Source organism: Pseudorca crassidens, chromosome 15 (genome assembly GCF_039906515.1).
Source record: "Pseudorca crassidens isolate mPseCra1 chromosome 15, mPseCra1.hap1, whole genome shotgun sequence".
Lineage (NCBI taxonomy): Eukaryota > Metazoa > Chordata > Mammalia > Artiodactyla > Delphinidae > Pseudorca > Pseudorca crassidens.
In genome coordinates this window covers 42,122,116-42,135,115 of record NC_090310.1, presented here as the reverse complement: position 1 = coordinate 42,135,115, position 13,000 = coordinate 42,122,116, and the positions used below count along the sequence as shown (strand labels likewise).

The window sequence follows — 13,000 nt, the reverse complement described above, 5'->3', positions numbered from 1 at the left end:
GTCTTAGATATGCATTCACATACTCCATTTCTAATTCATTGTTTTAAACTTTCAGGCTCAACGTTAAAGAAGCTTCTACACACTGGAAATTCTATTAAGGTATTTATTTTAGATGAAAGTGTAATGGCTTTTTTCATTACTCTTAAACTTACTCATGCCATAAAGTGACAAAATTAGGCCATTTTGAAAAAAAAAATCTTTAAAAGCCATTTAACTTAATTTTTATTTTAATTGAGAAATGATATGACAAATATTGTTAGAGTTTTTATACTTACATCATAATTTATTGTGCTAGACATTTTAAACATTAGTAGGAGAAAGTGGCTTGGCATTCGGAGTTTGGAATCCTGCGTTCTAATTTCGATTCTGCCGTGTGCAGCCGGGGCACCACCGGCGAGGTGCTGACTGCTTCAGCTGTATCATCAGAAAAGAGAAGTTGAACCAGATCCTCCCTCAGCTTCAGAGCTAATGTGCCTGATTCTGTTCACCCCAGTAATCTTGTTGTTAAAAATTATAGTTGTCTCTCAATTATTTTTTGCTATTTTTTTTTGCGGTACGCGGGCCTGTCACTGTTGTGGCCTCTCCCGTTGCGGAGCACAGGCTCCGGACGTGCAGGCTCAGCGGCCATGGCTCACGGGCCCAGCCGCTCCGCGGCATGTGGGATCTTCCCGGACTGGGGCACGAACCTGTGTCCCCTACATCGACAGGCGGACTCTCAACCACTGCGCCACCAGGGAAGCCCTATATTTTGCTCTTTTTGAGAACACTTGTGGGGAAAAAGAGCAGCAGAGGCTGACTCTTGAATGTTTATTTGCAGCGGATTGATCTTGTAATTTAGGTTAAAATTGGCTTATTTTATAATGAATGTGCCTTTTATAAAAGTATACCATTTGATGCTGGAATAAGATGACCCTAAAACGTAAGTGGCAAAAGAAGCCAGCCTGGGATGTATGTTTTATGGAAGATAATTCACTTCATAGCTATTTAATTTATGTGCGTGCCTTTAATAAGCTAATACATTTTTGGTTTTATATCAGTTTAAACAATCCTAGCCACTCAAACTGGATAGGTTCACTCTCTCTTACCTGTTGGAAAAAAGAGATGAGCTGTCCCTAGTTTCGTGACTGTTCCATATTTTGTCCCTCCTATTTTAATGAATGGTCTTATAGCTAAAACTTACCAGCTTATCTTCTGTTTATTATTGGACTTATTTATATTTAATTATCTTAATGCAGTTAACATAAAAAATTGGAGATTTGTTATCGGAGTATGTAGAAAATTTTCTCTTGTTAAATTTGATATAATTTGGTTAGCTATACATAGAGCCCTGTCATTTTTTGTTGGGTGCTGAATAGCATTATGTATTTAGCATCGTCACCGCTCATCTTACCTGCTGGGCAGGTGTGAGCGGCTGAGCAAAGCAGAGCAGAGCAGTGCTGAGTCCAGGGCATGTCTGGAAGAGTGTCATGGGATCAGTGTTGATGGGGTATCTGTCTTGGTGTATTTGATTTCTCTGGGGGGTCAGCCAAGCTTTTCTCTCTCCCTCTCTCCCTCTCTCCCTCTCTCCCTCTCTCCCTCTCTCCCTCTCTCCCTCTCTCCCTCTCTCCCTCCCTCCCTCCCTCCCTCCCTCCCTCCCTCCTTCCCTCCCTCCCTCCCTCTCTTCCTTCCTGTCTCTCCTCCTCCTCTTACCTTTCCTGCAGAGCCTGGGGCTTGGCTTGAACACTTGCTGTGGAGGAATCAGCACCACTTTGGTGTCACTGAAAGGAGATCAGGCAGCCCCTCAGTTACCTGTATTTGGAGCTCACTACGTCTTTCAGCTGCGTCTGACATTTTTTTCTTCTCCTTTCCTTATTTAACCTCTTTTATTGACATCATCTTCCCAGCCATTTAGGAATATAAAAATGGAGTTACCTGTGTTTATGAATTCTAGGAATGGGAAGTTGAAAGTAAGTGCAGAGGAGGAAAAAGGGCACGTCTGCCTATATTGATATTTTCTACAGATGATGCCAACGATTTGGCGCATGGCAAAGGGTAGGAGAGAATAGAGTAGGGACACAGACAGGGGAGCCAGGTCTTCAGGGTCTATTCAGCTCTAAGTGTTCTGATTTTCAAGAACATCATACATGTGCATAATGTAGTGACATGACAAAAATTCTATCCAAAGCACAGTGTAAGTTTGGAGGACGATTCTCTTTGCATTGTTTTCATGAGTATTCAAGCATTGACGGTATGGGTGCTGTTGCCATGAAGAATGAAATACTGCTTATAGGAAATGCTTAGGTAGCACTTATGTGAGCTGGGCAGTTCTAACTCACTTCACCCCATACCAGCACTTTGTGGTAAACTCTGTTATCATCCCTGTTTTACAGATGGGGGCGACGAGGCACAGAGGAGTTAAGTGGTCCTCCACGGCTCACAGCTAAAGCTAGAAAGTGGCTGAGGCTGCACTGGGGCTCAGGCACTCTGGCCCTCGTGCTGGGTTGCAGTGCCCTTGTTTCCTGGTCACTCAGGGAAGGACTTGGTGCAGGACTTCAGTAATGCTTTTAGCTTCTTGTTTATTTTCCCCCAGAACCAATGCTACACTGCAATGCATTCCTACAAATACATGTACGTATTCACTTTTGTTGCCTTTGATATTGTTTCTAGATAAGATGTGAAGGAATCAGGCTGTTTCTCCTGTGGCTCCAAGCACTTCAGACAAACTGTGCAGAAGAGCAGGTGCTGATCTTTGCTTGCCTGGTGCCCGGTTTCCCAGCCATCATGTCGTCCAGGGGCCCCAGTACACTGGAGACACTCATCAATCCCGGCCCCAGCGCAGCTGACGGTGAGCGATGGTGGCACATCTTACAGGTGGAAACAACCCTCCAAGTTGCGTTGAGGAATTCCTTGGTCTGTCCTCTTCCTGAATAGAAACCTTGGTTTCATAGATGGGTAGTCATGTTTTGTACTCACAGTAGATTCTTACAAACATTAGAACTGACAGAGTTGGAGCCTGTTTTATATGAAATGATGACAGGAGAAATTTACTGGAGTGGTGGAAACAGGAACGGAAGGGAGGGGACGGCTGTTGGCAGGAGCAGAGACGCATGGTACGTCCGGAGTGAGTGCTTTTGTTGCTGTTAATGAGATTTAAATCCGCCTCCCAAACTGCTGCCTGTTGCCCTCATCGCGATTGTTCTATAAGTGGGCGTTCATCTGCTCCCCCAGGCTCTTCGTTGCCAGCTGTGTATTTTCATGCAGCATTCATGGAAGGGCAGTGGTGGCCTCACCGGACTATTAATGCCAGCCGTTTGTGCCCAGTGAGTTTTCAAGGAACTTGCTCATTAGGGCCACTGATTTATTACTGCCTATCACTTTATTGCCCAGTGACAGGTATTTGATCTTGGGCTGGCCAGAGCAGAATGTGAAAGGGAAAAGAATGGTCCAGTGAGGGAAGTGGCTTCATGGGCCTCTGTCCCCTGTGTCAGATGGGCCTGGCCTGAAGTGTGAGCAGTTCCAGTGGTTGGTACATATATTTTATTTTATTTTTTTGAAATTTTTATTGGAGTGTAGTTGATTTACAATGTTGTGTTAGTTTCTGCTGTACTGCAAAGTGAGGTACATGTATTTTAATAGAGCTTTTTCAAGTCCTGTTTGAAATTTAACTTTGGTGAAAGAGGTTTCCTTATTTTCCACTCTGCAGCAAAGATATATCCAGAAGAAATCACGCCACTCCTGCCAGCCATATCAGGGGAAAAGATCACTGAGGACCAAACATGCTTTTTTCTTCAAATACTGTTGAAATATATGGTTACTCAGGTATGAGTAAAATTGTGGATAATTCAGTGATGGTCGGATTCTCAGTAGGAAAGAGAAAACATTGCCTCTTTTCTTCCTCTTTGTTCATATTTTATATTTTTGCTTTTTCTTTGAGGTGATTTTATTTGGTATTTCACTAAACATAGAATGCGTGCCAGGACACTTCAGCAGAGACCAGGCCTACATACTAGTATGTGTGTGTATGTGTGCGTAAAGGACGCAATTCCATCCTCCATCCGTCTCCTTTACTTTCATATGGTTTCACATTATTCACACAGAACACTTCACTTATGACACTTCTGCTCACCAAACGTGTGGGATTTGAATCACCTAGTAATTCTCTGCGACACTAGCCGGGTGTCTTAACAATTTAACTCACTTCCGACACTCTCTACCTGGAGGTGGCCTCAGGTCTCACAGGAAAGGACTCAGTCCTCTAATGTGCCCCCACCCCCTCAGATGCCAGTCGCAGGGAGTCGGTCCCCAGGTTGCCCACGACTTCTGTCCAATCTGCCTACAAATCAGAGGTTCACATGACTCACTCCTCAGGTTCAATTCATTTTCTGAGTGGCTCACAGAACTCCGGGAAACATTGATTTACATTTCCCAGTTTATGAAAGGATATGATAGAGGACACGGGTGAACAACCAGATGAAGACACACACAGGGTGAGGTCTGGGGGCATCCGGGGTGCAGTCCCTGTCCCTGTGGATGGGGGTGCTTCTGTCCCTGTGGATGGGGGTGCGTTCCCCTCCTGGAGTGTCCATGTGTTCAGCCTGGACACTCCCTGAAACCCAGGCTGTTGGGATTTTTCTGGCAGCTTCTTCACGGGGACATGATCAATTATTAACTCCATTTCCAGCCCCCCTCCCGCCTCTGGAACAGTGGGGCAGGGGGCGGGGAGAGGTTGAAAATTCCAAGCTTCAGACCGAGGCTTGTCCTCCTGGTGACCAGCCCTGTCCAGGAGCCCCTTCAGAGTTTCCTAGAGCTCTTGTCACTTAGAAGTGACCAGGGTGTTAGGGCCTCTGTGCCAGGAGCCAGGGGCAGAGACCAGTATAGGTATTTCTGTTATCTCAGAGTATCTGACGATTTTTGTCTGTTTGCTCCTTTCCTGCCCCTGTTGGTGGGAGGATGGGGGAGGAGCAAGCCTGAGGCTGACCGGGCGGGTCCGGAATGATTGGGCAGAGCGGGCAGGGGTCCTGGAAGGAAACCCGTGGAATGATCTCATCCTGCCGTCAGCACAGCCTGCTTTATGGCGCGTGGTCCTTTCTCTGAAATTTACCAGCTGAACACAGAACTAAACTAGGGGATTTATGTCTCTTGGTCTGTATTTCTGAACAGTGATGAGGTTTGGAAAAAGCTACTGCTTCTTTTCTCTCAGCGAACACGTCCCTGGTCCCTGAGCTCCTCCGGGGTGTCGTCCAGGCTCTGCCCTTCCCGTCACAACCTGGTTTGTTGACGTGTAATCTCTGCCATGTCCGCTTCCTCACCCAATGGGCCTTTGACACCCGCTGTCGCCTGCCTCTGCCCCGTCACCGCGAAATCAGGGACCCGGGATGCACAGGGTTCTAGTGTCAGGTCCAGAGAAGGACACTTGAGTGTTTGTCGTCCTTGACCTTCCGGGTGATTCCAGGGGACCCCCTTCTTTGTCAGGGTCTCTCCTCCTGTGATGCTTCCCCTCCCATCCTTTCCTCCTTTCCACCTTTCTCTAGGAGACTGTGTTTCTCACTGCCCTTTCTGCCCACCATGTCCCACGGGGCGACCTTGTGTGCTCTCCTCTCCCCGATTCCTTTAGCAGCACCGCAGGCACAGGACTCCCACATCCTGAGCGCCTGGCCTGGGTTCTGTCGCCGTCGGGGAGCCCCATGTCCTAGCTGTGCGGCCCCTCCTGCACGCCTCTCAGCCCCATATGTCAGGAGTGGTTGGGTCGGGCTTTCCATCCATCCCAGGAGAGCAGCAGAGTAGCCAGAACCCGGATGTGCTGGGGGACTTGGGTTTCATTCTAGATGTGTGACCTCAGATGAGTCCTGTAGCCCCTGGGACCCCATCAGAGGAAGGATTGGTAGAGGGTGGAGGTGACCCCCCTCCACTGTGTGCAGGATTGTGTGTGCGTGTCCGCCCGCCCCCTCCCTCCCTCGGCCTGTTGGGTGGGTGGGTCCTCGGAGCAGAGCTTCGCCCTTGCCTCACCCCGGGGGGCTTCTGACAGGTGGGAGACATGGGCCCCTCTGCCCCAGGTCGGCCACGGCCGCTCCTCCCTGGACCGCAGGTGCCCCGGGGGGGCCGAGTCAGGAAGGTGTCGGGAAGCTCTGCTGTAGAGCGCGCTGTGGTCTCACAAGCGTGACGGCCAGTGGCAAGCATTCTCTAAGGGCCTGTTCACGCCACGTTTCCCTCAGTCGTGGGAGGACCCCCACCCCGCTCCGTCACCATCTGGGCTCCTGGCCTGTGTGGGCCCCTCCCTGCGGGGGAGCTGTTTGCAGTGCTCCCACTGGGGGATGCGGCACTGGTTATTTGAGGGGGAAACAGTGTCTTGACACTGTGAAAGGGTTAAACTTAATCAGTAGCTGGGCTGGCAGGCCAGGTTTATCCCAGCCTGTGGATTGCTCTATTTTTTTTACTTGAAATACAGTTGCTTTACGATACTGTGTTAGTTTCACAGTAGTGCTGTGAAGTGATTCAGTTATACGTGTAGCCTATGGATTGCTTTTCATGCCCTTTCCAAGATTCCATAGCTTTGTGTTTTGATAATGATTTTGCATGTAGGTAACATTGGATGAAATTCTTGCAAGGGATTGTTTCCTTAATTCTTGTTTACTGTAAGTGGCCTTTTTTGAATTAAAAAAAAACACCTGATTACTTCTGACAGAACATTTTAAGGGCGCAAAGAACATTAAATCATTACAGACAACATGTAGAAAAAAATATGGGCATGATGTAGTAGGACAAGTTTAAAAAGATAGGTATTATTGTTTTATTTTTTTGAATATCCGGTAAAAATTCTGTTTTTAACCTAGTTACTGTTTTGTTTTGAAGTATTCCTTCTTGTCATCTTTTGAGTTTTAAGATGTTATTACATAATTGTCACTATTTCTCACGTTTTTTTATTTAGGATAGGGATTTTAATAACATAGCAGCATTTCAGTTGAGTGTTCACTAACCTGAAATGTAACTATATATATGTTTTTCCCATGTGTTATCTGAAGGCCGCAAGCTTGGAGTGGAAGCACAAGGAGAATCAAGAGACTGGTTTTAAATTTCTTTTTACATTGTTTAGAAAGTATTACCTTCCTCATTTGTTTCCATCATTTACCAAGTTAACGAACATCTACAAGCCTGTGCTTGGTAAGTACTGAGTGGGCTGTGTGTCCCGCCTCTTCCAAAGTGGACTTTGATTATTTTTAAATAAAATAATCATTCTTTCTCATGTTTAGTGATAACTTTGTTGTAAGAAGTTTACGGTTTCCTAATGAATGATTTTAACTATTTGTACAAACTAAGATTTACCTCAGTTCACAGCAATAAAGGGAATCTGTGGCTCCGGTACTTAGAAGTAATTTGATATATATCCTGGTATTTTTGGTGTCATTACGTTTAATAAAATTTTTAACGTAAAAAAATCCTGAATTTCCTGAAGTGTACTCTTACGGGTGGTGGGGTGTGGAGACCCCAGACCTTGCCCAGGGATGAGGCCAGCACAGGCCACAGAGCTGCCCTCAGTATGGCTTTTTCAGCACTGGATCCTTCATCCAGCAGGTGCTACTCACAGCTTCTAACGGAGGGACAGATGTTTGGGTGACTGGGGAGCCGAGGGACGGTGAGCCCCCGAGAGATAGGAAACGTAAAGGATTTCTAATTTAGCTTCCAGGGTTTTCCTTCTATAAGAGGTGAGGACGCATAGGACAGAAGCATCCCTTGCAGTGGTGGCGGAGGGAGTGGGGTGGTGGACAAATCTTTCTCTCCCTATTATTTCAAAATGAGTGAAAATAGTTCAAATAAATGATCAAGAACAGTTTTGGAAGAGAAAAGGTCACAACAGCCGTAAACACATCTGGGGAGTGTGGACAGCTAATTCAGTTACCTTTGGGTGTCTCTGTGTTCACCCACACACCTGGGCAAGGAGAAGCAGCTGAAGCTCGGCTCACTTGGAAGGTGGTAGAAGTGCTGACTTAGTGGCACCAGGGTATGTATTTTGTTAGCTATATATTTGTGGGCAACTTTTTCAAAAATTGTTTCTGATTTTATAAGTCCTCCATTTCATTGTAGAAAACATAGTGTATTGTTACTATCCTTAGATTAAAAGGGATTTGTTGAGAACTTTTCTGCCGCAGGTATTTCCGTAAGAGAGTTGAACTTAGAGCAAATGGTATCTCAGATTCAATACCATGTCATTTTCATATTAATTATGGTATTTAAAGAATAAGAAGTGGACTTCTTATTAATTCTTCGGAAATGGTGGTGTCTGATATCTCCAAGATGAAACATGACTGTCTGAATTCTTTTAGACATAAAGTAGATTATACTAATTCTATGTCTTTGGATGCATCTAAAGGGAGAAGGATATAAAACTAAAGATTGATAGATTTGATCAGTGTAACGTTAGGTGATAAAATACCTAATGCAATAAAAAATGTCTATATATGCTTTTACATCTATTCTAGTCATAAAATAAGATTAAATTAGTTATATGTGAAAAGATTTTCATGATTGTAATCTCATGTAATTTCTCAAATTCATTAAAAAGAGTTATGACCTTTGTTTTTCCACAGCTGTATACATAGTTGTATGTAGATAATAGCAACCACCACCCCGCGTTGGTCAGACTGCAAGGCAGACCCAGAGACGAGCCTACCAGAAGATGCCATTTTTAATCACTTGGGTTTTTAAATCTCAGCTGCTGTTAAACAACCAGATAGATGTCTATTTAATTAGAAACTGAAACATTTGTAAGGGTTACATGATGTTAAGACTCACTAACCTGATCATGTGTTCTTTTGTCTTGCAGACATCCCCCACTTGAGACCAAAGCCCGTGTATGTTGCTACAACTCGAGACAGTGAGAACACTTACAGCACAAAAACCCCATACATGGCAGCTCGCGTTGTTTTTATTAAGTGGATCGTGACTTTCTTTTTGGAAAAAAAGTATCTAACTGCAACACAAAACGCTAAGAATGGAGTTGATGTATTGCCCAAAATCATTCAGGTATGTCATTCATCACTTTTTTATCTTTCAATTCTGGTGTCATAACCTATACTAACACCAAAGTAATTGACTGTCAGGGTTATTGGCTCTCACAGGTTGTTGGTCATAGGGACTCAATTTACTGGTTCCTCTGTCTGTACTGCTGAGGTCTCAGAGGAAGCCGTGAATTGGAAGCACTTGCCGTGCTCTGTTGGTGTTGGCATGACAAGGCGACCCTGGGGCCGAGGGAGGCCTTCCGAGCAGGTGGCTGACCTGTGCGCTCCTGGCTCCCTCTCACCTCCCGTGCTTCACTCGGGCCCCAGTGACCTTGAGCATGACGCCGAGGGCCTCTCTTGCCTTGTTCCTCCCAGCCCCAGCAGGATCCTCAGGAATTGTGAGGTGGTCCTTGGAGAGGACCCCTGAGACTGCCAGGTGCCCTCTGGGATCCCAGGGAGGGAAGGGGTGGGTCAGCAGCTCAGGATTTTGGGTGGTTGTTGAGCCACTGTGGGGTCCCCAGAAGAGAGGGCTGTGTCTCCCTGAGGCCTGGGTGAAGCCGTCTTCTCACCTGGGGGCTGCGGTGCTTCCCTCTCTCAGTGGCATTGGTCAGACACGTGGGGCTTTCCCGGCAGGCTGTGTGGCTTCAGGCCTTTGTGCAGGCAGAGCAGGACCACTTGTGGAAGTCAGAGAGGCCGCTGTGTGGAGGAGTCATGGTTTCGTGTGCTTTGTTTCACTGGCGCCAAGAACAGGGGCAGGAAGTGTGGTCCACTTAGTGCCGGTTGGCTGCTGCTCTGCAGTTCCCAGATGTGTGATGTCGGCCTGGGCTGGAGGGTGCGCTCCCCGAGGGGCACTCAGTACCCTGATGGCAGCGCACCGAGCCGGTCCAGAGCACAGGCTCCGTAATAAGAACAACAAAAGACTCGCTAAAAGAAAGTTTTAAAAACCCTTCAATTTCTGAATTTAAAAATTTAGTAGGTAAACTCTAAATGGTAATGATCACTGCTGAGAACAAAATTGGTTTTCTGACGAAATATCCCACAACACTGATAAAAAAATCAGAGATGGAAATAGAAACTAATAGATAAAACCTTAGGTGCAGACCTACCTTGCAGATATTGTGAGGACAGAAGGAGAAAAGAATGAGAAGTAATAATTGAACGAACAGTAAGAAAAGTTTACCTAAGCTAAAAAAAAAAGTCATGCCTTAAACTGAAAGGGCTTTTGAGTCCCAGGAAGAATTAGCAAAACAGACACCAACCTAAGCAGACATTTGACATCCAGGGATTAATGAAAAATGCTAGACTTCCAAACAGGAACTGCAGTTATTTCAAAAGAATGACACTGAGATTAGCACCAAATATCTAATGAAATCTGCAGCGCTGGAAGCCAGAGGAAACTGTCTGTCTGTCCCTCGGTCTGTCCCTTTCTCAGAATCTCACTTCATATCACGTACATAAGTACTTGGTCACATTGGTTTAAGGCCTAAGTTGACTTAAGGTCTAAATATAAAAACAAAGTGATAAAGAACTTAGGAAAAAATCTAGGAGAATGTATAAATTTGGGAAGTGGGAGACCACCTTTGGTAGAGATGAAACCCGCAAACCAAAGACTAATCGAGGTTTGACTTTATTTTAAAAAATAGGGCTTCCCTGGTGGCGCAGTGGTTGAGAGTCCACCTGCCGATGCAGGGGACACGGGTTTGTGCCCTGGTCCGGGAAGATCCCACATGCCGTAGAGCGGCTGGGCCCGTGAGCCATGGCCGCTGAGCCTGCGCGTCCGGAGCCTGTGCTCCGCAACGGGAGAGGCCACAACAGTGAGAGGCCCACGTACCGCAAAATAAATAAATAAATAAATAATAAATAGAAAAAGATTTCTAATGTCAAAAGATAACATAAAGCCAGGCCCAAACAATAGACTGTGAAAACATTGGTCACATCATGCCTGTTCATAGTCTCTGCTGTATAAAGAGCACCTATGAATAGACATGAAGACAAATAAGTTAACTGAAAATGGACAAAGGAGGTGAAAGGCAATTCACAGAAGAGGAAATAAAAATGGCCCTGGATCTCTCCAGCAGTCAGGAAAACACAGTTAGTTCTGAGCCACAATGAGAGGCCTTTATTCACCCATCAGGTAGACAAAAGCTAAAAATCCTCAGGTAGACAAAAATCTGTAGGAAATATAAGAAACTCAGTCACACTCTGATAAATTTTTCATGGCGTCTTAATGTGGTTATGCAGGCAATTCAAAACGCTATCGTAGAAAGGATGTAATTTTTCCTGCCTAGTTTCAAAATTTCAGAAAATCATCACCTGTATTTATTGAAAATAAGTTGCTCATTCTTGAAAAATACATTTGGAGGATGAGAAGTAGCAAGACTAGCAAATTAACCACTGCCTCCAGGTTCTAATTTTTTTCCTGTTGACTCTTCACACTTGTGACTCATTTCCTTTTATTATATAGCTAAAAGTGTCATAAGGTTCTGACCTCCTGAGTCGGTTAGGAGAGTTTTAGCACCCTCACAGGAAAAAGGCACCAGAACTCAAACTGTCATATCCATAAAAGAAATGTTTCAGTCTCATAAAAGAGCAGCTCGAGGTGAGGCTGGCCGAGGCTGTGGCTGGTGCCTGCCCTCTCCCTTGTTCTCTCCTTCGCCCTTTCCCTCTGCTCCTCCCTGAAGGTTGCAGCAGCAGCTGGGACCCTGCTTTCCTAGTTCATGTTTAAAGACAGTCCAGAAGTGCAGAGCCCTTCCCTTTTGTCTTTGGGGAACAATTTAGGTTACCTGTGCGCGCTGAGGACAAAAATAAGTTGCTGATTGGTTCAGATCTGGGGGTGTGAACAGCCCAGGGGGGCGGTGACCAGCTTCCAGGAAGCAGAAGGCTCCCCTGGTGCCGGGGCTCAGCTTCCTGTGAGGCAGGTGCGCTGCATACGAGGGGTGAGGTGCCGAGCACTGGGGTTCCATGAGGGGGGAAGGGATGCTGGGCAGACACCATCCAGGCCCACGGCTACTGTGCCCTGAAGGTGGCCATGCCCAAACATGGCCACTGCCGTGGTCCAGGCTGTTAATACACCTTGCAGTCAGTTGTTATGTTAGTTTCCTGCTGCTACTGTAGCTAATCACCACAAATGTGTTGTCTTACAGCTCTGGAAGCCAGAAAGCCAGAACCGGTCTCAGTGGGCTAAAATCAAGGTGTGGGCAGCTCTGTGTTCCCTCTGGAGGTTCTGGGGCGGGGAGGGGGTCCATGCTCTTGCCTTACCTGGCCTCCAGAGGCTGCTGCATTCCCCAGCTCACCGCCCCTCCTCACATCATTTCTCCCTCTGTTTCCATCTTCACATCACCTTCTCTGTGTCTGCTCCTCCTGCCTCCTTGTGGGTCCTTGTGGTTACATTGGGACCACCCATGTAATTCAGGGTCCTCTCCCTATCTCAGAATCCCTAATTTAGTCACATCTGCTCAGGCCCTTCTGCCACGTAAGGCAGCGCAGTCAAAGGTTCCGGGATTCCGGGCGCGTAGACATCTTGGTCATTATTCAGCCGACCTGTCTTCTTGTGTTTCCGTTTCTGCCTTACAATTCTGTTTTCCCTCTCATCTCACGTGTGTCTACTGTATGTTCTGCTCCTCATTTACATCATACAGGAGAAAAAGCAGTTTAAACAACTGAATATTAAATTTTGGAAATGGAGTTGCAGGAATAAAAGCACATGTAATTGTATTTATCTCCTGAAAGTTTTTGTTTGGAGTTTCAAGTTTAATATAATTTTACCCGTGTAAAGTGAACATCACTGTCTAAGTCAGGTGATCCAGAATCTCTTTTCAAAGAAAGTACTGCTCTATAAAAGCCCTTTAAAACAATATTTTAAATGCTGCTTCCAAATAGAGTTCACACTTTTGCCACTATTACTGTGTTAAAGGTCATGTATGGGGGTTTTTGTGTGTGTGTTTTTCCAAAGTGAATTTACTTCCTTTTGATCTAGAACTAATAACTTTGAAAGTATTTTTCACCAGGGAGGAAAGGAATTAGCTCAC

General features: G+C 45.8%; 1 protein-coding gene across 6 annotated transcripts in view; it reads left to right on the top strand.

Annotated features, from left to right (window-relative positions):
- The window catches only part of RALGAPA2 (Ral GTPase activating protein catalytic subunit alpha 2), a 282,048-nt gene that overhangs the window by 56,576 nt on the left and 212,472 nt on the right, over nucleotides 1–13,000 (top strand). For 5 of the 6 annotated variants that reach the window (XR_010935102.1, XM_067707375.1, XM_067707374.1 and 2 more), the window contains exons 5-9: nucleotides 56–99; nucleotides 2,647–2,824; nucleotides 3,683–3,798; nucleotides 6,999–7,137; nucleotides 8,798–8,997. Coding sequence is in view for 5 of the 6 variants with exons in the window: in XM_067707375.1 (XP_067563476.1) it covers nucleotides 56–99; nucleotides 2,647–2,824; nucleotides 3,683–3,798; nucleotides 6,999–7,137; nucleotides 8,798–8,997 (677 nt within the window). In the remaining variant the exon portion in view is untranslated. The remainder of the gene's footprint in view (nucleotides 1–55; nucleotides 100–2,646; nucleotides 2,825–3,682; nucleotides 3,799–6,998; nucleotides 7,138–8,797; nucleotides 8,998–13,000) is intronic. The other variant, XM_067707376.1, reaches the window with a different exon arrangement.